We start from the raw sequence: 27,272 nt of genomic DNA, 5'->3' as shown, positions 1-27,272 counted from the left end.
CATTGTATTAGTTCACTTTTTCCAGTTCAATCAACTTAAAATTTTAAGGCAACTCGGGTTACTTACTTTTTTAAGTTAAATCAACAATATTTTTTTTTACAGTGTAGTAATCATAACATTTTTTCTTTTGTCAAATCAACTTAAATAATTTATTTAGTTCAGATAACATATAATTTTGAGTTTCTGATGGTTAACTCACTTTTACTCCAGTTCAATGAACTTAAAATTTTAAGGCAACCAGGTTACTTACTTTTTTAAGTTAAACCATCAATATATTTTTACAGTGTAACACTTTTATAAAGAAATAAATGCAAATGTTTTTAACTAAAATCGCAGCGTCAAATAAAAACGGGGACTGGAGCATGAAAGGAAATGGAATGGATATATTTCTCATTCCTTTTTTTAACAAATATGCAAATAATGTTTAGGCCTATAATTATACAATAAATATTGTGTTTGGTGTTGAATGTAATGGCTAATAAAACAAAATAATAAATAAAATGTCATTAATTTTCCATAAACAATGTCAGTATGGTACATTTTTGAAGGATTTAATAGCACTTGCATTAAGTCTGTGAAATTTTGTATTGTTATTATTATTAAAATTTCGCTTAAAATGGTGAGATAAAACTGGTTATATCTTTATACACAGAAAAGATTAGTAAGGTTATTAGTTTTTAAATATGTTAACACTCATATTGTTTATGTCTGGGGTGAGTATTAAATTGGCCCCATTCACTTCCATTAAAAGTGTCACACTATAGCCAAGATTTTTGCTTTTATAAGTTGTGAATATGAAAATTATAGGCAATCACATTTTCCTGAGCATAAAATCTCAACTATTTTGATTGCAGCTACCACAACGTTTTTCTATCTTGCACAATGTCAGCAATATACGAAAAAGCGAAAATATTATTATATGTGAAAAATATTAATAACACAAATTTTCATAAAAATGATATTTTATTAATCAAATTGTGCCAATTGCTCCCTTCATCTAAAAGATTCTTCAACCAGAACTATATATTTTATAAACTCTTTTAAAAAGTAGTTTATACATGCCTTAATAGATTCTCAATACAATCAACATGAAGTGCTAACGAGGAACCAAATAATGCACAAATTTGTGTTGCGTCCAACTCCTGAAGCCTCATAAGAGGGCACGTCTTGCCACCTTCCCAGCCTGATATATTGATCCTGGGCTGTTATGTGCAATTAGCTTTTATTAGACCATACAGTTGACACAAGCAGATATCATTGAAAATGACAGAATGGATTTACAATATTGGCAGGGTGATAATTGCCCTTCTAGGGCTGCGCAAGTCCTTGGGAGGCAACAAAAAAGGAATATCTTAATGTTTCCCTGATGTGAATTGAGGAGACTTAAGAGGCTTCTAGTAGCTTCCTATCAGTTCTGAGTCATTAGCGGAGTGCTGGATCGGGCTATTGTGAGGATGTAAGATGAGGCTTTCGTGCTCCGTCGGCTCAGGTTTTCCGTTCTGCTCTGCTAGGTGAGGGGTGGGTGTACGAAGGGCTATTGCCCTGCGCAGGGGTCAGGTAGAGGCGACGGGGTGGCCTGTCAGAGGAGCTCATTCAGCTATGATTTAAAACAAACATGGTGGTGTTCAGCAAATTGAAAAGGATTTGGCCTGTAGAGTTTGAGTTTATTTGTTATTACAAATAAATAACTGTTAAAATCTATATTTATTTTTTAATTCTTTTATATTCAAACAATGTTATTTATTTGCATAAATCTTTATTGTTTTTTTCCAACTTTTTTCAAAATTGAAAATACAGCGAGGACAGAAGATAATGGGGAACTGACTGGAAATCTGGGTCTGATTCGAACCTGGATTTCCCACATGAGCACCAAAGCTAAATGTGTCAGCTCATAATGTCTTCAGATGTAAAAATGATTAAAATATTGAGCATTTCAAATGTAAACCCCAAACAAATCCTAAATACAGCCTAAATAAATATGGAAAAAAAAATTGATAAACTATAACTAAAACAGGTTGACTGGTCAATGACCAGCGGATAACACAAAACATTATTATTTTTTTATTTTTTTATTTGCATGGTGTGAGCTGCGAAAGAAAAGTAAAAAATATGTCTAATTTATTATAATATTATTACAAAATATATTGCTGTCAAAGCGATTAATTGCAATGAATCACATCTAACATATATACTTATTATATTTATACATATAATATACCGTGTGTGTGTGTGTGTGTGTGTGTGTGTGTGTATGCAGAATATGTATATATATTCTGTATACACACACACAGACATATATATACACACACACATATATTATGTAATGAAAAAACGGTTTGGCAGCACTAAAAATATAATATTAATAATACATTTCATATATTAAAAAAGCAAATATTTTCACTAAAATGTTATTTTATTCATCAAATTCATTAAGCTCAAACACAACTCCGAAATGTGAGCCCGATTCGAACCTAGATTTCCCACATGGGCACCATGAGTCTGCTCAAAATGTAAAAACAAATACAATGTGTTGCCATGTCAAATGTATAATTTTCTGCTTTGCTATACTCATCCTTCGACATTTCCAGCATGTTTTTTTCATATATACAACTATAATATTATCCATTCAGACACTCAGCTAAGATAACAATAGAGCGAGGACTGAAAATAATGGGGGGAGGGGGGGGGGCATCACTGGAAATGTGGGCCCGATTCGATCCTGGATTTCCCACATGAGCATCAAAACTCAATGTTTCAGCTCAAAATGCCTTCAAATGTTCAAAGAGTGTTACCCCATCCTCATCATTCGCTTTCGACGTTCCAAACGCACGTTTTACATCTACAGCCATAATATCGTGTTGAGACCTCTAGCAATTCTGATTCAGCTCTAGGATCAGGATCAAACCCGATTTCCCATGTTGTGGTTTAGAAAGTGTCAAACTGTGTTTTGTTTGCCTCTCGTGTGTTTTGTTTTGGTTGACAGAACCGCGAGTACTATTGTTCCACGAAGCTCTTGAAAATAGAAGCATATATAGGAAGCAATGAACAATGACTGTTGCTTGACCCGCTAATGGATCCAGCAGCTTGTTTTTTCTCTCGTTCCTCTGCCAGAGAAGACGAGGAGAGAAACCAAAGAAAACATATGGGGTTTAATTAAACACGGACAGTACAGATCCGATCGGACGAGAGCTGACATTCCTTTCGCTGGGAACATGCGTGCTGCAGGAATGCTAATGCAAACACGTCGTAGGTAGAAACACGAAACAAACACGATAAGCGGACCGCATGACTCAGAGATGCCGTGGCACACATCCCAGCCCTTTCCCAGGCTCCGGGTGCTGTTTACTCTCCCAACAATGCCCGACAACACTCGCTCTCAGTCTCGACTCTCATCCCCTTGTTCTTACTGTTCATTGATGACAGCCACAGAAGGTCAACAAAACGACACACACACACTCGTTTCACTCATCTAACACTACACAAAACAAAGCGTTAGCACTGTCACAGCCAGGAAATATCTACTGAATCCCAACATCCCACGCCCTTTGGCTTTTTTTTTTCCATCATCTCCCCATGTAGGTGCATTTCAACGAGTTTGAAGCGGAAGCGTGAGAACAGCTCATTGCCTTTTACGCTTCGAATGTCGACATTATATCACACGTAAGGTTTTTAGGTAATCACGCACGTTATTTTGAGAGCTACTTATCGACAGGGGTTGGGATGAAGCGACGCATCAAGTTACGACCCATCAGTTGACGAGCTTTGTTGTCATGTACAATGAAAGACAGAAATACAAGTGGGAGGGCAAAAGGAAATAGTTTTCATAGAAATCATGTCAAATTTTAACCTTGGAATACAATAGATTAATTAAACCATTATCTTGCGAATTTGCACATTTCCGCTCTGATTTCAGGTTAAACAGAACTGATTGGTTGCTGAAAGCAAGTTAAAATTAGCCAAAAAATGTATGTCCAGTGATACTGCCGCAGATTTTTATCCAAAAAATTCATGCGTCCTACCTTGTTTTCACTGAATTATATAACCACATCGTTTTGGACAATGATTTTAATAGTACAGCCGTCAAAATATAAGGCAGTGCTATGCCAAAGTCACCTATGTGACTAATAAAATATAGAGCCAGTTTTGTCAATTATCCTCGCAAGCACAGTCTTAAATAAGTTAAATGAAGTTTTAAATTAATGTAAAGGGTTGTGAGACAATAAAAACAGCTAATCCTTAAAACTGCACGTCTTAAAGTGACAGTAGCATAACAAACCTGCTGCTGTCTGTCATTAAGGATAGTCAAAAAACAAAAGAAAAAGAGAAAATCACTCGGTGTTCTTGACTGAATAACTTTTTCACTTACAATTTATACAGTGAAGTGAAGTGTTTGATAACTTTATTTGATTTCTATATCCTACTTGTTAGAAATAAAACTCTTAATGCACTGTTTACAAGGTTATATAGGTCAAAAACATGAAAACAATAACCTTTTGTGCATTTTGACATAAAGGGCAAGTAAAAAATCTAAACCGGTCTGATGGGGTCAAAAGAAAAAAAAAATGAGCCCTGATATATTGAAGGGCAAAGATAAATGTGTCATTTGGGTTTATGTAAAGATTGTTTCAAATTCACTTAAATTAAAAGTTGTTATATTTTTTCAACTCTAATAAATGTTCAAATTTATAGCTTTCAATTATACTGCTGAATTGATCAAATTGAGACGATAAAGGCATCAGTGGTAGTATTAGTATCGGTGATACCGGCCTTCATCCATAACAAAGATGCCATGAAACAAATATTTCAAAAATAGGCTACTCTCTTTATGTTGTTTCTACATCAGCATGTCAAATATGAAATTATTTCAATATAAAAAAATATTAAAAACTTTTTAGTTAGGTGCTATTAAATATAGAATTATTTAATCAATTGACAGCACTTTATATATATATATATATATATATACACACACACATGCCAAATTGTTTGTAATTTATTTAAAAATTGTTTAATATGTCTGAACTAGTCAGTTGGATAAAAGAAAAAGTCACCACATAATTTTAGCAGATATAAACATGTCTCACGGCATGTACATGACTTGGATAGATTACTGAGCATGTCTGGCAGTGCAGGATGCCGGTTTCATTAGCTCCTGAAGCCCTCTTGTCCACGATTGAAACCTTGACCCCAGCCCTGCTACACTTAACCATGTTTTATTCTGCTGTAAAGACCTCTGTGTTTAGTGCAGGGGTCCATCCAGCATCGTAAAACACGGCTGAAGGGGGAAAAAAGAGAGCGGGGACAGGGGTTAAGTTGACAAATCCCCCAGCTTTGAGCCTCAGCGGGCCGGTAATCTCTCTGGTAAGCAAAGAGCTCTCAGGTACCCCTTGTGTTATCAGCGCACGTCCACTTATGGTAGTCAAGACGGCCTCACTCTGTTGTCTTCTCCCTTGTAGCTGCTGTGGGCCGGTGACATGAGGGTCATTAGGTCCCCGCGCTTCAGTCAACAGCCCTGTGTTTGCCAGGCCACTTGTCCCGAGACTCTTTATCTTTTGTCGCCAAATTTAGACAGCATTGTTGCCCCTCAACTTGCACGAAATTTCTCTTTTGTGTAGAGCGATGCAGATGAAGTGAAACCGAGAAAGAAAGAAAAAGATCATATCTATAGAAATTATCATTTTAGATAGAGAGATCGACTAGACAGACAGACAGACAGACAGACAGACAGACAGACAGACAGACAGACAGACAGACAGACAGACAGACAGACAGACAGACAGACAGACAGACAGACAGACAGACAGACAGACAGACAGACAGACAGACAGACAGACAGACAGACAGACAGATAGATAGATAGATAGATAGATAGATAGATAGATAGATAGATAGATAGATAGATAGATAGATAGATAGATAGATAGATAGATAGATAGATAGATAGATAGATAGATAGATAGATAGATAGATAGAAGGACAAATGGACAGACAGACAGACAGACAGACAGACAGATAGATAGATAGATAGATAGATAGATAGATAGATAGATAGATAGATAGATAGATAGATAGATAGATAGATAGATAGATAGATAGATAGATAGATAGATAGATAGATAGATAGATAGATAGATAGATAGATAGATAGATAGATAGATAGATAGATAGATAGATAGATAGAAGGACAAATGGACAGACAGACAGACAGACAGACAGACAGACAGACAGACAGACAGACAGACAGACAGACAGACAGACAGACAGACAGATAGATAGATAGATAGATAGATAGATAGATAGATAGATAGATAGATAGATAGATAGATAGATAGATAGATAGATAGATAGATAGATAGATAGATAGATAGATAGATAGATAGATAGATAGATAGATAGATAGATAGATAGATAGATAGATAGATAGATAGATAGATAGATAGATAGATAGATAGATAGATAGATATCTTTATACACAGTCTAAATAATACTAAATAAATAATAGAATGTAGTATAATATAACTATAAATAATAAAATATATACATTTCAATAAATAAGTGCATTTAGGCCTCTGTAAAATCCAACGCATTCTCATAATACACATTGGAAGTTTGTTTGCATTTCCATTTGTTTGCATCAGAGGAGGAGGGGACGGGCCTGTCTCTGGCTACATCCTGGAACATCTCCAGGTAAATCTAAAAGTCTTAGCCCGCTGAACACGCGTGTCCGGCCTGATCCATACACAACATGCTCATTCGGGCTACGCAGTTCAAAGTTTGCGGCCCTGTATCAAAACCTGCTGTGTTCTTTTGATCTCGCGTTTTACCACCTGTCTTATTTCCATTCAGTCATTGCCTCGGACGGCAGTTCTAACTCTCTTCACCTCCGGTTAATCATTCCTTCACTACTATCTGTGCGCTCGGGCTTATCTATCCGTGTGTCACTTTATAACTGGCTCTTATCAATCTCGTCTAACTCCACGTGATCTGGGCAAACCTATCAACCTCAGAAGTTTTGAATATTGTTGAGTAGGTGAGATATGCAGGTTTAGTGCAGGTCACAGTGAGGGGGGGTGAGGGGTGAGTGGCGTGTGTGAAAGCAAAGGGAGAGATGTCAAAAACACCTCACGGCATCGGGATGAAGCTTATCGATGAAGCGTAAAAAGTTTGGAAGAATGGGGATGTTCTGTGGGATATAGACGCTCAGGTGGATCACCTGCTGTCTCTGTCCTATGTCCACGAGTTTGGAGAGTGATTTAGGACAACGGGACTCCTTAGGTAAGTAGCATATTTACTATGATGAATGACATTATTCATGGGCAGTCTATATGTGTGTGTGTGTTTAAATTAAAGATTTGCACTGGCCAGATGTGAACATTTTCTCTATCTTCTGAACGTCTTTATGATGTTTAATCATCATTCGGTGGTATTAAGATTTTATTTTATTTTATTAAACCAGGTTGTAGCTTGTCGCATTCGCATACAATAACATAAACGGCATTTGTATTAATGAAAAGGCTGACATGCGGAAAAGCATTAATAAAAATAATTTTGAAGTATAATTTTGTGTTAATACAGAATAATAGCCTATTTAATATGACATAATGTGACTGTTTAAATGAAAATATTTAAACTTTCATGAACGGTGAAATGTTTGAAATTTAAGGTGTGTGAGATCGAAAGGGAAGGAAACTGAAAATCTTGTTTTTAACGGGTGTAAGAATGTGTGTGAGTTTGTGTTTGGCTTATGTATGTAAACACTGCGTATGTGCCAACTATTTTCGTTATGCACGTTGTCATCATTTTGTCAAAAGGATTTTTATTATGATTTTATTAGCTGCATTATATTGGTCTATTGCCACAATAACATCACGCGCAGAACTCACATTTTAAAGAAGCGTTTCTTTCATCATTACCCCACATTATTCGTCAAAATATTTTAGGTCTACATTAAAATACAATTTAAATGAATCATAAAATGACTAAATGGTTATAGCCTATCAAAATAAAACAAACGACAAAACTATTTTCATTGTACAATTTCATACACAAGACATTTACTAGTATTTCATGTTCTTCCTTTTTCTATAAATTCAACTTTAAAACGTTACAGATGATTTAAAGGGCATGTTAATGCAATTAAGGAGCCTATAGCCTAGCAGATCGCGATTAAATTAAAATGTATAGGCTATTTTAGAACAAATCATGTCTGTTGCCGTTCCTCAGCATCAATTTTTTTTTTAATTCACACATACATTTCCCCCTCTGGCACATCATCACATACCTCTCGGTACTCCAGTTATCAGCGGTGTGTGTCTCGTAATGTTCAATTAGTTTAGTTTGTCTGTGTTTGCCGGCGCAAGTGAACAGAGCGCGTATGCGCTGTTTGTCGGGCTCGATTCTGATTGGACAAACGCGTGACGCCAGCGCAACGATCTCAGCGCTGATTGGCCGACGTGGTGTCAGAGCGGCGTAACAAAGCAGCGAGGAGCCGTTTGAACTTCACAGATAGAGCGACACAGAGCGCGCGGAGGAGGGGCTCGTGCGAAGTTCCTGACAGTTCGCCCACTCCAGTTTAAAGACCAGCATCATAGTCACTGCAAAGACCACCCGAATGAACTTACACAGCTTGTGAACAACTAGCAGAAAAAAAGAGGGGCAGTCGAACTCAAGCCGTCTAGTATATTCACCCGCACAGGATTAGTTTCGGACGTTTGGACGGTGTTTTTGGAGAATCTCTGGTGTTCCTCTCGCGCGCAGGCGGAGCGGCGCGTGCTCATCATCGGCTCAGCAGAGCTGTCATGCTGCCTAAAGTCGAGTCAGAATCTCTTGGACTCGCTCGATCGCATGGGGAACAGGGGCATATGCCTGGAAGCATGCAAGGTAAGCGGCATAGATGTCAGATAATGTCCGCCATGCACCTTCCTTCACTCATGCGCATAATATTACGCACGCCTCAACAATGACAGATTTTTACGAACATGCATTGCATTGCATGCCTCAAATATAACTTAAGTTTAGCATTAGAACTAAACATTTGCGTTTACTTTTACTATAATTTACTCGCACTTAAACCGCGTAAAGATTAGGAAACAAAGTAAATTGCAGTGCAACAGCAGAGCATGAATTATTTTGAGCTTAGTGAACTCATATAAACTAAACATGATCTGCATCACCTGCCAATGAATTTGCTCTTAGTATTTACAACAGAAGGGGAAAACGAAACCATAATAATGACTATGGCAGAGCTAACATAAATCTGCTAGTCCAAAATAGGATAGCCTATGTCAAGCTGCACTTTTTAATAAAGGTTCCAGTTAGGACAGAATAGATTTAGAAAACCGTCTCTACTGGAACCAATACACAATTGAATAACCAACCCATAATGCAATTTTTTTTTTTTATCTCAAAAGAATCATGGAACTCAAGATTTGAAAAATGATTGTCTCGTTAAGAAGAACGTTTTTTTTTTTTTTTTTTTTTTTTTTTTTTACGTTTTAGCGTATTCACAAAACAAATTTATTCTCCACGGGAACATAAGTGACTGAAACAGACCGATTATGCTCTATTATTAGTATATTCCAGATTTTTTTTTTTTTTTTTAAAGGCTAGAAGAGAGATTAAAATTCAAAAATTCCAGATGAGAAATTTGTGGAATGTTCTGTAGTTTAAGAGCTTTAAAAAAAAAAAAAAATAAAATAAAAAACAATAGCCTAATGTATTTTCAAATTTAAATATTGTTCTATTCTATTTGCTCGAGCACAAGTTATAAAACAAAGCCAGCGTATAAGCCGTTATGAATAACGATTTGTTTACAAATCAAGAAACGTGTCAGACCGGCATGTTTTAGTCACATTTTAAAATTAAATAAAAAATATGGAATTATCGACGATATGAAAATGTTTCAGACGTAATGCTCGTGGAATTGTTTATTTTACATAAATGTCAGCCGTTTAAAACACAGACACACACACACACACACACACACACACACACACACACACAAAAACACTTGTTGCGCTTCTGCAAAAATACATTTTTGGACATATGAAGAGTTCAGATGCAAAAGCCTCTAAATGCCATTTGAAATTTTCTTCTTTAATGATGATTTTTATCAAACTTGTATATTTAAGTTCAGTAATTTCACTTAAATAACAATTAATAGGTAATTATCATTGCCATTTAAGTGAAATCACTGAACTTAAATATACAAGCTTGATAAAAATGATCATTCTAGAAGAAAATTTCAAATGGCACTTAGAGGCTTTTGCATCTGAACTCTTCATATTGAATTCATGGGCATATTAGAATAATAAGTAATAATAAACGAATCCGTTCTGTTTTATAGCTTAAAGTTTTGCTTTACAATAGCCTATAGTTTCTTTTTCAAAACGACTTTGTATTTTATTCCCCTTCACATTGCGGTTAACGTCAAAAACACTATGTGGAGGCTGATGGCTCTATTTAGGCTAGAACTCTCAAACTGCTTGACTCCATCCATGTTAATGCTGATTAATTGATGAAGATGAATTGAAATGAGAACATATTTATATTCTTTATAGAGAGAAGAATAGTCTCAGATAGACAAAAGACATATAGACTATGTTTTGTTTCGGTAGCAGTATCCTCGTGTATTTACAAGTTGTTTTGCTTTTATTCGCCTCGTGGCTAAACGTTCCAGCGCGAGACAGCAGCCTCTCTCGCGCGCTCCCTCACCAATTTACAAGCCATCATGAATATTAACCAGATCGAAACCGAAGTTTTGCCCTGTCTGCGACCAAGACCCGACTCAAAGCTTCGGCTATTTCCCAGAGACCCAAACCTGCATATATTTCCAGAAAATTCACTCTTGAGGCTAGGATTTTACAAATCTCACCATTTGTGATTCCTCTACTTTTTTTTTTTTTACTTGTTTGCAAAACTGCAGGCTACACGTTGAAGGTATCGGAGATTATAGCCTAAATAAAAAAGGAACTATTAGAATATTTAAAAACAAATATGTGCTTTACACGCCTTAAAAAATAAAGGAATATCTCTGGGTTTTTGAGCTAGCTATATGGTTGTTTAGATATTTTAACAGTTCTTGACCTTTTATTAGGTTCTTCAGATGAGAGTGCGTTTTTGGGTTCTACTAGAAAAGTACATTGAACATTAAAAAGTTCTTCTATAACATCACTTTTTAAAATAATTACAAAAACATATGTGTAACATGGATTCTGAGATGTGAATTGTTACCCAGTACTCATATTTTGATTTTGATTTTCAGCCCCCCACTTTAAAATGATGGACTACTCTTACGACGAAGACTTAGACGAAATGTGTCCAGTGTGTGGAGACAAGGTGTCCGGATATCACTACGGGTTACTGACCTGTGAGAGCTGTAAGGTGCGTAACATCAGCTGTTTTTAACTTCTCAACTGGTCGGCGTGACCTACAAACGGGTCCTGTTCTGATAAGTTGAAAAAAACGCATTGATGATCTAACAAACTATATTATTTTCCATTTTTAGAACAGCAAAAGGAATTGCTTTGTCTGTTTTTAAATGAGAAGAAAACGCTTTCCATACATTTTGTTGTTGACCTCAAAGGCCACTCAAGTGCTATTTTGAAGCAAATTCATCGGTTGACTATTGGTAAAATGTTGAAAAATGTAGAAAATTGTCTTTAAAACCCATAATATCAACTAATTACCTTAATTTTAGGGACATATTTATATAAATATGTGTACAGCATATATATATATATATATTGTAATAAGTTGCCACTTGATGTCCATAACCAGTCCATAACAAGTTTGTAAAAGTCCTGTTTTTTTTTTTTTTTATTGAAACCCAATTAATGTGGACTTTTCAGAGTTATTTATTAGCATTATATAGGATGTTGTTATGCAGGCTGCATATTGAGTTAACAAAGAATTTCTTTTTGTTGTTGTTCAGTGCAGCTGAAATCTGATGTGTTTCCTGACACCGTCAGAGGTTTTGTAGTTCAGACACACATTGGACATTTTGCAAAATCCCGAGTCTTTGACACACACACACACACACACACACACACACACACACACATAGATTTTTCTCCAAAAGTGTATTTTCACAGCAATGCTATAGAAGAACCATTTTTTTTGTTTTCCGAAGAGCCTTTTAACTAGTTTTTTATGGCTAACTAAACGTTTTTTTTAAGTAGTGTAAAGATAATTTTAATATAGAGAACCTGAAGATCCTTTTGTGGGAGAGAATGTTAAATGTTGAACCATCAACGTCAATAAAGAACCTTTATTTTTAAGAGTGGAGCACGACATGAGAAAATGATTTGCCACTTAAAACCATATTTATCATATCGTCATTTAAAAGAATTTAAACTTAATTTAAAATTCCGTTTATGTGAATATGCTATATTTAATATGTTACGTATGTATACTTACATATTTCAGTTCAAGTTTGACTTGTTTTATTGATAGTCTACACTCAAGGTTAAGCACTTTCTGTTACAGCCATATGTGTGTGTGTTATTTGAGTTCTGGTATTGATCCTTTTAGTTTTAAATGGGCCGGTCTCCCTACGGTGTTGATCAAGAATAAGTTAATGCCGTTCCTCGTTTGATTCTCTCCTGCCCTGAAAATGAATTCAGAACAGTTGCAGATGGAATCCTTCGGCTGTAAATTATGGATATAATTTATCGGATTTTTTTTTTTCAGTTTCACTTTTTTGCTTCTGCAGTATGTATAATAGGATCAACAGGAATTTATTTGGTAGACATTTCGATGTTTGCAAGCCCCTGATTGGATGTTCAAATTAAAATATATGCTTTAAGAACATAGTCAAACGTAAAAAGTTTCCTATCGCACTGAAAGATCTCTAGTTTGTCATAATTACTCCAAGAGGAGCTCAAGTTGAGACGTAAAATATGTAGTATTAGTATGTCACAATGCTAAATGCGGGTGAAGGGGATCTTTATATTAGCCAGGATATGAAGCGGGTCACCGAAAGTATTTTGTAGACTCTATGGTCGGCATCTCAATCTGTTTCAGCCTCAGCTTGTGTTTCTGTTTGTTCATGTCAAGTGTGTGTGTGGGTGCACATGTCAGTTTTTGTGTGGGAGTGTGTGTTTGTGTTTATCCAAGTGAGCATCGACTGCTGAGGGAGCATTTCTCTGCCCGTGGCTCTACTTTTATACGTGTCTACTTGTGTGGCAGTGTGTAACACCTCTTTTTTTCTTTTTTTTTTTCTGTGTGAATGGAGTTTTTTTCATACGTGTGTGTGGGTTGTCTGCGGCTGAATAGCACATTAACAAACACCGGAGGTCAGAAGTTTGACATCTTCATTCACCTCACTCTGCAGGGCTTCTTCAAGCGCACGGTGCAGAACAACAAGCGCTACACATGTATAGAGAACCAGAGCTGTCAAATAGACAAGACCCAACGGAAACGCTGCCCCTACTGTCGCTTCCAGAAGTGCCTCACTGTCGGCATGAAACTGGAGGGTAAGAAGTCTTTTTAGTTCATCCATGCATTTCTTCCTCTAACTGAACACAGTTTTAGCTCTTTAAAGAGCATTATATACTCACACGCAAACCCGTAGGATGTTCTTTCTTCTCTGGAACACAAAAGGAAGGATGTTCTCACTGCTCTTTTCCATAAAGAAAATGGTATGACCAATAAGGCAATGCTATTTTTTTTTAACATTACTTCGTCTCATCAAAATAAGTTAAGCGATTTTCAAGGTATACACGATTTAACTCATGTTGAATGTCAAGTTGAATTGACTTAAATAGGCAAGTTGATTTGTACTTAAAAATTTAAGGCAGTAATTTATATGAATTTTGCACTAAATTATAAGTCATTATTCAGTTTTTGGAGCTGGACAACTTTGGTCCGCACTGTCATTGTGTGGAAAAGAGCAGCGCGAACATTCCGCGAAACGTCTTCTTTTGTGTCCACCTGAAGAAAGAATGTCAAACAGGTTGGAAACAGAACATAACCAACTACCATCTAAGAGTTGTAAATGCTTAACTACAGTACACGATTCTTTCTTCTTAGTATGTAGATGTACGACTGTTAATTGTTTAACTGCTGGAGGGCAGAATTTCTAGCAGTGTCGTAGCTAGCTGGCTTTGATTTGCTACCGCATGCTACCAACAGGATACGAGGCCCTCCAGCGCCCTGTCAGACCCGTCCAAAGAGATGAGCGCTCGCTAATACTCCCCACAGGCTTCTTCTGATAGCTCGTTCTCTTTAGGAAAGCTGTGGAGATGGAAAATGTTAAGCAAAATGCTGTTTTGAATACAAACCGGAGCAGTAAGTTTCATCGCTTGAAAATAGATCTACTGCTAAAGGGATTATATTTATTAGTATAAAAACGTGGATGATTGCAAAATTTTTGTGACGCACTGATGGCAATTTTAATTGCATTTTATTTCAAATGTAATAATTTAAAGTTGTTTTTGATATTTCAAAAAATACTATAGATTAGGAACAATAATAACAATAAAAATAATAATCATATTTGCCATTATTCCCCATGAATTTTAGTGATGGACATGCAGTCATGACATCATTTAATCACAAAATTGATCGTGTACTGTATTACATAATTTAAAAAAAAACTATATATATATTTAATATATGAAAGCTGAACCCACCGACTAATAGGTAAGCTATAAATTGGTATATATATATATATATATATATATATATATATATATATTAGGGCTGTCAAACGATTAATCGCAATTAATCGCATCCAAAATAAAAGTTTGTGTTTACATAATATATGTGGGTGCACTGTGTATAATTATTTTATATATATAAATACACTCAAATGCTTGTATATATTTAAGAAAAAATATTATTTATACATAAAAAATTTATGTATAAATCTATACAAGCATGTGTGTGTGTGTGTATATATATATATATATATATATATATATATATACTGTATGTATATAATTATACACTGTCCACCCACATATTATGTAAACACAAACTTTTATTTTGGATGCGATTGTTTGACATATATATATATATATATATTTTTTTTTTAAAAAAACTTCCAAATGCAATAATACATTTCATGACTTTCATGCACCTAAATGCCATTTTTTTAAAAGAATTGATGGATATTTTTAAGAATAATAAAGTAGTTTACCCAAAAGTTGGGGATCCTGCACACCATGAATTTTGTAGTGATGGACGTACCGGAAATAAATGCTACAGTTTAAATCTTTTTTTTTTTTTTTTATGTATTATCTGAAGCTTTCAGCAAACAGATTTGAGTGTACTACTCTCCATAATTGTGCAAGTAGCAAAACAAAACATTCATATCAGTGTGACACAGACAAGTGGCCTTCCATGTCTCCATGGAAGCTCTATTATCAATGCAGATAAGAAAAGGCTGCTGTTTTAAAGTTCTCAAAAAAGCACGGGAGAGCGTGTTATGTCTTCTTAGGAAGGCCTGTAATTATCTTCCTTTATATATTTGTGGCTCAGTCTCAGATTAAGAAAGAGAATCCAGCCTTTTTGACCATCATATAATCAGTATGGAGTTGAGGAAGTGGAAAGAAATCTACATAGCCTTGCCTGTGCGCTTATTCATACCACTCGAGCCCAATGTTGTGCACAGTGGAGCGTAAAATAGTTTAGATTTCATCAAGCGTCTGTTATCCATATTAAGGACCTTGATGAATCTGACAATCTGGCTCGGCTTTACTGTGAATATTTACTCCACGCTTTCCATTGCCCACTTTGTCATTTTTGGGGGCTGATACTCGTTTGCCATCTCCAGCCACTGCTGGTGGCGGCAGCAAGCTGTCCCATTACTTATGCATAGGTATCATAGCTATTCATGTGTGCGCATGGAACGACGCACCTTTAGAGTAGAGCTCCGGCGGACATGACAAACTGTGTGTCAGGAGCCGGCCAGGGGAGGCATTCATATGCCTGTGATAGGACAGGGATTCTTGCCCAAGCAACGCTTAATATTCCTGTATATTAAACACACATAAATCAGACAATAAGCAGCGCTCGAATCTGCCCAGACGCACAAAACACGCACAAACAAACAACATCTATGGACTGCCAATTCAAGTAAATTAGATCAGGCAACTGCTTTTATTACCAAGGCGATTGCTTTCCGCAAGCCATTTGAATAAGTCACAAATGTGTTTTATAACTCATGTGTACACATACACAGACGATACAGGCTACTAACACACTGAATAGATATACAAACTCACACAGTTTACATTAAACAAACAGAATTTCTATTTCTGTTTTCGAAATAGAATACTAGCCTATGAATACTGAACAATCTATACTGTATACTCATTTTCATGACAAAAAATTATAAATAAACAATAAATTATTGTTCCAAAAAGTAGTATGCTATCTCATCATGTATAATGTTGAAAATAAATGTTTATTTAGCATTAGATCTAATTTTTTGTATTTAATTTTGTGTCAAAATTGTGTCCTCTGGCTCGATTTTTTTTTTTAAATCCATTTAAATTCAACAAAAGATTGTTTTTTTGTTATTGCTGCTATTGTTTTAAGTTCATTTATCCCACTGTTGCTGAATTCAGAACCTCATACTAGTATACTACTCATACTACATCTTTCTGTGGCACAAATAGTAAGAGTAGTATGCAGTTCTGAATCAGCTTAGGAATTGAAGGTCAAGATGAACGCATTTCATTGTGAGATATAAAGCATGCTATTCCGTGTAGTGTGCTTTTTGTGTAAATGTAGTAGGCCGTTTTTTGCACATATACTACAACAATGGTAAGAGTTGTACTAGTAAGGTAGTATGCTATTTGAATATAGTGGGTGATTGTATGTATACTATATACTGCAATAATAGTACAAGTACAAGTACACAGAAGATCATTCTATTCATAAAGAAAATATGCATACTGTGTGCATGGTATACATACTATAAACTGCAGCATTATTAGTAATATGGTAGTATGCTATTTTCAATATAACTAGAAATACACATGCAAAGCAAATGTATTAGTTTATAGAAAATTTGCATAATATGCATAGTATACATACTATATACTGCAGCAATAGTAGTGTGGTACTATTATGAATACAGTCAGAAACACACATAAATCCCCTTGTCTTATGCCAAAAAATCTGTATGACATGCATGTAAATAACCTTGTTTAATTAGACGCTGTGAGAAAAAAAATCTTATTAGAAGACAAAAAGGAAGAGGGGGATGGTGTCAGACAGAGTGTGTAAGCGTGCATGTGCATGGGGGGGGGGGATCTCGCATTCATGATCTGAGTCGTAGGTCTAATTGTGATTTCCCATAAGGGCCGACTATTAGTTTCCAGATCATTAATTACCCTGTTGCTCGGGAATCATTAATAGTTAAACTTACCACAGTTTTTCCGATTGGATACATTTTTAACAACCACATTAAGGCCAAAAAAATCACCACCCCCACCCCAAAAAAGAGACAAATCTCCCACCAAGTTGCCCAGGAATAATTCTCGGATGCTACTAGAGCTGTCAGCGGGATCGCTCTGGCAACACTTTGCCTCCCCTCTCTCACTAGATCAATCAGATCACACACATAGTGACAACCACACACACACAAACACTCACCGCTGTGACAAGGACCATTAAAATCACTCCCAAGGCAGCTGTTGGACGGGGGGGTTTTCTTTTAATTGTTTTTTTTTTTTTTTAAGATCCACCGTTCGTGAGATATTACGGCCTAACGAGCGCGTTCACGCTGGTCAAGTCGCACACGCCTCTACAAACGCATGCTCTCCACATATGCTGTGTGTTTAACACCCTGCTGGATCCTCCAGCCATCCACCTGCCTACAACGTGGAGCTTAAAAGAGGAATAATTAAGCATAAATAATTAACATGGGACCCAGCAGACGAAAGTGGAGTCTACTGCCCTGTGGCGGGGATCAGAGTCACTTCCGGGCAAAAGGCGCTCTCTTCATTTATTTGCTATGATGATAATCTCGTCCGCTTGACTTTGTCTCGCTTCAGTTTACTATTGAATCATTAGCACCGTTTCTCTCTAAATTGTGTCCTCTGGCTCGATTATGCTGAGTTCGCTCTAGGTCTGGCTTTGAAAAAACGGGTCAATTCACAATTCAAATTCACCGATTGCTTGTTGCAAATAAGCAACTGCCCTGAAAGCATGTGGCCAGTTAAATGGCTTCTCTGCCGTGGTATAGATCAATTCAACTGTGTACATAACTTCAGAACTTCTCTATTTAAATTGTTTGAAGGTGGAGTGTATAACGTTTTTGATGTTAAAGTATATTTCTATTTGTAATCTATCTAGGTCTATCTATCGTTGTATCTATTGTTCTATTGTTATATCAAGGCTTTGTCAAGCTGACATTCCAACTTTGCTTTTTAGATAATAATTTTAGTTTAAGGGATAGTTCACCCAAAAATGAAAATTCTGTCAGTATTTACTCACCCTCATGTTGTTCCAACCCCGTAAGACCTTCGTTCATCTTCGGAACACAAATTAAGATATTTAAGATATTAAGATCACTCCTGCATACTAGTCCATAGGCTTCTTGAGGGAATGACACTTGCCGGCATCGAAAAGTCATCAAAGACATCGTTAAAATAGTCCAAGTGACTACAGGGGCTCAATCTTAAGTTTATCAAACGACGAAAATACTTTTTGTGCGCAAAAACAAACAAAAATAACGACTTTATTTCAACTATTCACTTCCTTCTCTATGGGCCTGTAGTCACACGTAGGCTCACTATTGGCCGACGCTGGTCATGTGTGTGATGCGTGTGACGTACAATAACAGAAGCTTACGCTATTAAACTAGTAACCTGACTCGTGCAGAGGGAGAAATAAACGAATAGTTGAAATAAAGTCGCTATTTTTGTTGTTTTTGCGCACAAAAAGTGTTCTCGTCGTTTGATAAACTAAAGATTGAGCCACTGTAGTCACAAGAAGCCTATGGACTAGTATACAGCAGTGATCTTAATATCTTAAATATCTTAATTTGTGTTCCGAAGATGAACGAAGGTCTTACGGGGTTGGAACAACATGAGGGTGTGTAAATACTGACAGAATTTTCATTTTTGGGTGAACTAACCCTTTAATAGTTATTCACATGATTTTCAATTACAAATTATTTAGCTTGTTGACGTTTAAATTTCAATGCTATCCTGTTTACAACCTCAACTCAAATTTAGCTGGAATATAGGAATTGAACGCGGTTTCTGAATGACGTCATTACTTCTGCAATTCTATTTGTCGGCGCTAGTGGATTTTTAGAATTCTTTAGAATTCTAAAAATGACGATTCTGTGATTTTCCGATGAATTAATACCCATCTCATGTTGTTTTTTCCTTTTATAAGCCGTGAGGGCTGATCGAATGAGAGGAGGTCGCAACAAGTTTGGCCCCATGTACAAACGAGACCGGGCACTCAAGCAACAGAAGAAAGCCTTGATCCGGGCCAATGGACTCAAGCTGGAGGCCATGACGCAAGCCATGCAAACCGTCCCAGCGGACCTCACCATTACCTCTGCCATTCAGAACATCCATTCGGCCTCCAAGGGGCTTCCACTGAGCCACCATCACCACCACCACCACCATCACCACCACCATAGCTCCACAAGCGCAGGCCTGCCACCTGCAGACTTTGACCGCAGCCCCTTCGTCACCTCGCCGGTCAGCATGGCCATGCCGCCGCACCCTGGAGGACTGCAGGGCTACCAGCCATACGGCCACTTCCAGAGCCGCACCATCAAGTCAGAGTACCCCGACCCCTACACAAGCTCGCCGGAGTCTCTCATGGGCTATCCGTACGTAGAAGCCTACACGGGCGGATCGCCGCCCAGCTTTCCTCACCTGGTGGTGGAGCTGCTCAAGTGCGAGCCAGACGAGCCCCAGGTGCAAACCAAGATCCTAGCATACCTGCAGCAGGAGCAGGCCAGCCGAAGCAAGCACGAGAAACTCAACACTTTCGGCCTCATGTGCAAGATGGCAGACCAGACACTGTTCTCCATCGTAGAATGGGCCAGGAGCAGCATCTTCTTCCGGGAACTGAAGGTAAGTGATGCTTTTGTTCATCTGAAAAGATAGTTAAGTTTGGTGGTTGTAAACTTCAAGCGATCTAAAAGCATTTTACATAGCGTTGTGAATCAGCATGGATGTCTGTTGACCTAAAATTCAGGACAAATCTGGGAAAACACCAGAATGAAGTTGTTCAATGAATAGTACTGCAGTTTAGTAACAATATAAGGACTGTTCACTAGCCTGATGTCGTCATACTCAGATTCTAGTCAGAATGTGATTCTGTTACCGCTCCATTGGGCTGTGATTATGGGGCGTGTTTAAACCGAACCAGGAAAAAAATGCCTCTGCACTCAATTGGATTCGACCAAATCCCATAGGAAGGGCGGCAATTTTTTCCGATCAGCAAATTTTTCCGATCTGCAAATGCCTTGATCGCGGTTCTCTATCCCTCTTTTAAAATGAATGCACTGTCAACATCTTGACAACATCTGTCAACAGACGCGATGGCTGAATCTACACATCTAAATTTTCCTGCGGCAGCCATTCTTTGTCGTAAACAAATTCTACCCAATTGCTCTTTTGTTACGTGGATGATTACGTTAGTGTTGATCATCTGTCCATCATCGCATAAAGCCCGCCCTGACAATTTTAATTGGTCCGAACAGCTTTGGTTCGGGCATACTTGCTTCCTTAACGGATCAAGTCCAGACTGAACTTCCCATCCTCTAATGTTGTGGGTGGGGCTAAGTTCGGCTGGCATCCAGGCTAACTGTTCACACAAAGAGCCGCTGAACGAAATGGCTAGTTTTAGTAATTTCTCTAATTCTATGAGAACTGTAACAGAAACGACACAGAGGAACAATATTGTTGGAATCACTTTCATAACGTTCTTTCCAGCTGATAAATTGACAGCCAATCAGAATCTTTCCTGCTTTAAAGAGCTCGAGCATTTAAAGTGGCAGATGAGGTGCGTTGGTGTGGACGCTAATATAGCTATCATTATAGCTTGCACTTTTTCTGTGAACAGGCCTTTATTCATCAAGTACACTTACACCATGTCCTAACCAGATACGTCAGGACACGACGCCGCAACGCGATAAAGAGTATCTTTTCCATCTTGATCAGAGTTTTTGTCAGTCGCCAGTCTAACCAGTCGCAATGGCAATATGCAACGATTCTATTTTAGAAACGGCTTCTTTTTCTGCGACAACAACATACAAAGTATGACATGTGTGCTTTATTTAATGTTAAAAGCATCTAATGTGCGTTTGAATATCATTGTGCATGACCTTTATAACCATAAAAAGCGACAATGGATAATTCAGATCTTTAAAACAAATTTAAGGATTATTCAATATTCAAAGAATCAACTCAATGTGAACAAAAATCTGTATTCTATGACAAAGTCTTTCAGTCACTCGGTATGTATTTTTTAATAAATGTTAAAATTTTGTAATAGCTATTTACGGACTTGATTATGTACTTATCCATTGCAGTGGTGCTTACAGAGAGACTCCGCCCACACGCTCTTCTGATTGGCTGTGATTTTTCATAGATAATGTCACGTTGTGTAAGGTGTGAACAAACAAATTGCTTGTCGCTGGAATCTCATCGCATCTCGTCTGGCTAGGGCACGTTTTAGGAGAGTATCATGTTTTTGATTAATCTTACTTGCGGTATAAAGCTTTGATTTTTCTCAACACTACAGTGCACTACTTGAAGTATTAATATGAATGAGACAAATGCTCCCCTTTGACGGGACAGCTAATTAGTTTTCCATAAATAATGTCTCAAGGCTATTTGTGAGGACTTTTTTGGGATGGCCTGAAAAATACATAGTGTATTTGTGTTAGTATTTGAATGATGTATTGACACACTGATCTATAATTGACGATTTACTACACAGCTGAAGAGGCCACTCTGGTGCCATTCATTTTTTATTTTCACTTGTTTTAACCTTTTTTCTCTATACACATCTGCCTGACAGAAATATTGATGGAATTGAGAAGACTGTGAGGGTGTTAGAAACTCGTGCATGTCTGCCTTTGTGAAAGATTTTGCTCGTGAGCATGCTGTATTTTACCCGCCCGTGACATGTTTTGATATGCCACTGGGAAATCTGACAGCACCCAATTCAAATCATTCATTTTGCGCTCGTACAGCTACAGGCACCTTATTGTTTTCCTCTCATTACATTCAACAGCTCATGAGATGGACTAGAATGCATTTATACTGAGAATTGACCATGACTACATTTGAAATATGTTGTAAATTTTGACGTTGTTGCGATACTGTCAAAATAATGTCCTAAAATACTCACATTTTTAGTTTTGGGGTGGATCTCAACTTTAAATGTTTTCATATCGTCTTCATTTGCTCCTCATGTGATTTTACAGCAATTGTTGATGGCTAAAAAAATAAAAAATAAAAAAATGTGAACATAAATACTGTCATCATAGTACATTTTAGAGAACAATAACATTTTGCTGTTTTCACACTAACAAATTTGTTTTCATCAATCATTATCCACCAATTGACCATCAATCAGATGTTACATTTTCTTTAAACTCTTAGATTTAGATATAAAACTTCGTGTCCACAGTTTTCCCCCCATCAAAATTAAATTATTCAGTTTTCAAAGCCGATGTTACGCTCTTCTCTGTGCTATTACCTATAGAGCTTATTATACATTCTCGCGCTCTTTAGCTCAAGCATTGTATTCCCACTTTAGCGTGGATTAGCATTTGTGTGTGGCTAATTGCTGTCTGTATCATTTGCACTTCACCTTTCGCCGCGGTGGAGTAGCCTCCCCTTGATGTTATGACTACTTTCTCGCCCTGGCTAATTGTTTTGCACAATAGATGTTAAAAGAGACAAGGGCGTAGCTGTCGAATTTGACATTAGCAGTCGTAGTGTGGCGGTGAAGTTGTAATTAGCGCAGCTCTCATGTGCCCTCGCTAAATCATAATGCTGGAGCGCTAACAGAAAAACCACAAACAAACAAAAAGGTAGCACTAGAAAGTCTGAACCCACTCCTGACTCTAATTAGTGAACACTTGTACAGCTATTGTTACCCACGGAGCTTTGTGATGCTGATCGAGGTTTATCCCACATAATGTCGTGGTTTTAACAAGCTTCATCTATCGAGAGCTCAAATAAAGCTGGAAAATTAAGGCAAGAGATGTATATTCAGTTTTAATGGAGTTGATGCTGTGAAAAGCCTCTCCTTTTATGTAGCTATATTTCCTAGAATGTGAATTTAGTGAGTTGTGGGTTTCTCCAAAGGTGCTTCAGATCAACATCCAAATAAGTGAAATCTACCATTTCAATTTCACAAGCATTAGCAATGCTACGCTAACAGTTTAGTGTTGTTATACAGCACTAACCTGTGTAAACAATTGCTGCTAGCATTATGCTAGCATGTTCGTTGCTCAAACACACTCACACGCCAGCTCATATATGTGTAGTACATTACCCAACAACACCACAGACGTCAATAAAAGCTTTATCTGCAAGATTAATAGATAAAAAGATGTTTTGGGAGTATTCTGTGAGTTAGTTAATGACAGAGGTGTAGTGGGTAGCATATAATAAACACAGGAAATACAAGTGAATATAAGGCCTGTCTGGGAGGGTGGTGAGTCGGCTATAAATATATCTACATTTACTGCCCTATTATTAGCCTCATAAGAACAAAAGAATTTCTCCCGTAATACAGTCTGGTGTGAAACGTCTGCCAAGTGTTTAAAGACTTAGTTTCCAGAAGTTAGACTTGGTTACAGCTCTCATAAATATTTGGTCATGATGGGATTTCTGAAGAGAGCTCACTATTGTCTTCAGACACATGAAAAAAAAAATTCTCAGCCATTTCTCACACTTGGGCGACAGTGAATCTATAAAATTTAAGATAAGAGGAAGAAGTGAAAAATTAGCTTAGCTACCGACCGACCACAGACATATTTTTCAAACTTTTTAAAGAGACTTTTAACCCTGTGTAAGCCTGACATAAAGCCTAACATATAAAATAAACAGCCTGGAATTTTTTTTTTATTTTACTTTATTAAACTATGAGTATATTTTTTCTTTCAATTACACATGACGTTTACTTACTTAATAATTTTATTATTTTGAATAATAAAATAATAATAAGGGATTCCTCACTTTTTTTAAGTTAAGTCAACTGAGGAAATGAGATAAAATTCTGATTAGTTTGTAATGTAAATCAGTAAAATCTTACAGTTTAACATGCATGACACACATATAAATATCAGTTGTCACTAATATGTCTTAGTTAGATGATATTTAAATGATTATTTTTTTTAATCAAAGCTCTATAGTTTTTATTGTGGGGGCAAAACATATAATGCAGTTCAATGATGATTGAGAGATGGGACTTTCAAAAGCCTGAAGTATTTTTTTTATTTATTTTTTATTTTTTTGATATTCACATTTTAACATGATTTTTCTTAAAAAAAAACATATACATGCAGAATAGATAGTCAAGTACACCTAAGTTGTTTCAGTCCAGTGAGTGTTTATTTTGAAATATTACTACTATACGGTATATTCTTACTTGATAAAAATCGGTGAAGATTTCACACCAAAAAGACGAGTACCCTGACAATGAAGGTGGAGGTTTTTAGAATTGTATCAAAAAGACTTTTAATTGTCAAAAAAAGTATAAACTATCGATCAGATGACAGAAGGCTTGTACTAGATTGTGTACGACAGTTTTTTTCCAGCAACGTTTTGATCAAGTTTAAAAGCCTTATCATTTTGAGTACAGTAGGCTTTATAGGTTTAATGAGCAAAATGTCAAGTAAATTAAGTCAGTTTAATGCAATTTAAGTTGATATTACTTAAACATCCAAGTTGATTAAATTAAAATTTTTAAATACAGTGTACGTCAAAAAGGCCTCCCAGATATCCCGCTAAAGAAAGCAATGTTGTACATAAACTAATTGTTCTTTGTGCGTTATGAAAATGCTGTTTTATGTGTGTGTTGAAGGTGCGTGCCAGCAAGCATCCCTGTTGTCTGGCTGGTTTGTCATGTAAGGGTGGGAGTCATGTTTAGGGGGTTGGGGGGGAAACAGATGCAAGCTTCCCAGTGTTTGCATTGACAACATGAGCTGGTATGAAGCCGGTGTGCGTGCTTGTCCTCCCCTGGCTCTGTCCTTAGCTGCCCGGCCCATAACGTGGAGAGTGATTCACATCCATAGAGAGATCACCCTTTCATTGTGGACGGCGGGCTATTGTTTGACGGTTAGGATGCGTGCACTTAGCTTTTCCTCAGCACACAATAGCATTAAAACGCACAGATTCACCGCAGACTTAATCGTTCTTGTGAGGATTCCGCGTAATTCGCGCGCCTTACACAATGTACTCGGGTAAACTTAATCACCGCTGATACTGTGCCACAAAGCGACCCCAAATGGACTGCCTTAAATTTAGTCCTCCGAGCTGATAAAAGTCAACCGTGCAAAACTTACAATACCCTGACATGTGGCGCCAATATTTATTTTTATTCTTTCACGGCTGCTCAGGGACACTCTCTCTCTCTCTCTCTCTCTCTCTCTCTCTCAGTGAATTGAATGACAATACCAGGCCTGCCATTAAGTAAAGCAGCACTGTATTAGGGCCTTGTTCTCCAGCCTGCACCCAGCCGCGAGGCTCGTGCTTATTGAAAAAGCAGCTGTGAGGGGAGAGAGGACAGGAGATAGGGGACATTCTCTCACTTTCAGTGCTATAGTGTCTAGATCTCTGAAGCTATGTTCAACTGCACTGGGCATCACATTAAACTGACTTAAAACACGAGTTGAATCTTGTATAACTTCTAAAAATGCTATATAATACATTATATTATGCAGATTATGTTACACAACATAGTTGTATACAATTATTTTAAGCTTTTAAACTTCATAGTAAAACGGATTTAATATGTTTGTTTTTTTCCCGCAGGTATTTCATGGTTTCATGAAAATCCTATATTGTGTCCATAGCAAGGTTATTATAGCTTCGCATTTTTTATTAGTTTTTATTTCGTTTTGAATTTTTGTTTTCAAATTCATTTTAGTTTTAATTAGTTTTAAAAGTGGGTTTACTAGTTTAGTTTCCACTTTTTGAAAATGCTAAGTTTAAGTTTAGTTTTTATTAGTTTAGTGTTAGTTTTAGCCTTTTTTGTAGTTTGGGTTATTTGTCAGAAAAAGAATTGTGTAATAATAACTCAACAAAAACATCATACAATTTTAGAAATATCTATTCAACATTAAAACCAGTACATAAAATGTAGCCTACAATGTGAAATTCCTTTACTGTACCAACAATCTACATATCTTCTACATACTGTATCGTTTTAAATAACGTTAAAATGAAAGACATTGACAAAGACGAAAACTAAGGACATTTGCTCTATAATTTTATTTTAGTTAGTTTTGCAAACACATTACAGTTTTAGATTTTCTCGTTTTTATTTTTATTTCAGCGACAATGTTTTTTTCCCATCTAGTTTTCGTTTTTTCGTTAGTTTTCGTAAACGATTATAACCGTGGTCCATAGCACTTCATATATTCTGCTGTTTTAAATTTATCATTATACTGTGGCCTCAAAAAGTTTTTGGGCAATTAAGTCACTCTCAAAAGAATGTCTGAATTGCATTGTACTCGGTAATAACCAAATGGCATCTTCAAACAGATCGTGAAACTTTTTGCTTGAAAACTGTATTCTCTCTCTTTTTATTTAAAATGAATGTCACATGGTTTGATATTTTGTTAATATACATTCTACAAGTGTTTGTTTTTTTTAAGAAATGACTACTTTTATTCAGCAAGGGTGCATTAAATTGATCAAAAGTGAAAGCAAAGGCATTTATAATGTTACAAAATATTATTTCAAATAAATGCTGTTTTATTTTCAGCATATTATAACGATTTCCGTTAAAATTACATTTGAAAAATATACAAATAGAATAATTTTTAATAATATTTCACAAAATTGCTGTTTGACTGTATTTTTGGTCAAATAAATGCTACCTCGGTGAATGACTTCTTTGAAAAAAAATCACTGCATATTAACATATAATGCTGTATTAATTTTTATATTGACTCCGAGAGGATTATTTTCACCCTCCATTAACATTTTCACGCTATGCAACACTTTTTCACATTCATTTTCTTGTTTTGGTAATCCGCCAGTCGACATTTCAAAGGTTCAGAGACTGTAATTTCCGAGGCCGTTGTATATCTGCAGAAATTA

The 27,272-nt window shown here is 36.6% G+C and overlaps 1 protein-coding gene across 2 annotated transcripts in view; it reads left to right on the top strand.

Moving 5' to 3' along the window:
* The first annotated feature begins 7,044 nt into the window (after positions 1-7,044).
* The window catches only part of nr5a2 (nuclear receptor subfamily 5, group A, member 2), a 60,889-nt gene continuing 40,661 nt past the window's right edge, over positions 7,045-27,272 (top strand). The window contains exons 1-4 of one of the 2 annotated variants that reach the window (XM_039694867.2): positions 7,045-7,275; positions 11,264-11,382; positions 13,334-13,475; positions 19,360-20,054. In XM_039694867.2, the coding sequence (XP_039550801.2) occupies positions 7,230-7,275; positions 11,264-11,382; positions 13,334-13,475; positions 19,360-20,054 (1,002 nt within the window). In that variant the 5' untranslated portion in view covers positions 7,045-7,229. Of the gene's footprint in view, positions 7,276-8,334; positions 8,881-11,263; positions 11,383-13,333; positions 13,476-19,359; positions 20,055-27,272 lie in introns of those variants that run through there. The other variant, XM_039694866.2, reaches the window with a different exon arrangement.

Source organism: Pimephales promelas, chromosome 2 (assembly GCF_988280905.1).
Source record: "Pimephales promelas chromosome 2, fPimPro1.hap1.1, whole genome shotgun sequence".
Classification (NCBI taxonomy): domain Eukaryota; kingdom Metazoa; phylum Chordata; class Actinopteri; order Cypriniformes; family Leuciscidae; genus Pimephales; species Pimephales promelas.
The sequence above is the reverse complement of the archived record's forward strand: the minus strand, read 5'-3'. Positions and strand labels throughout refer to the sequence as shown.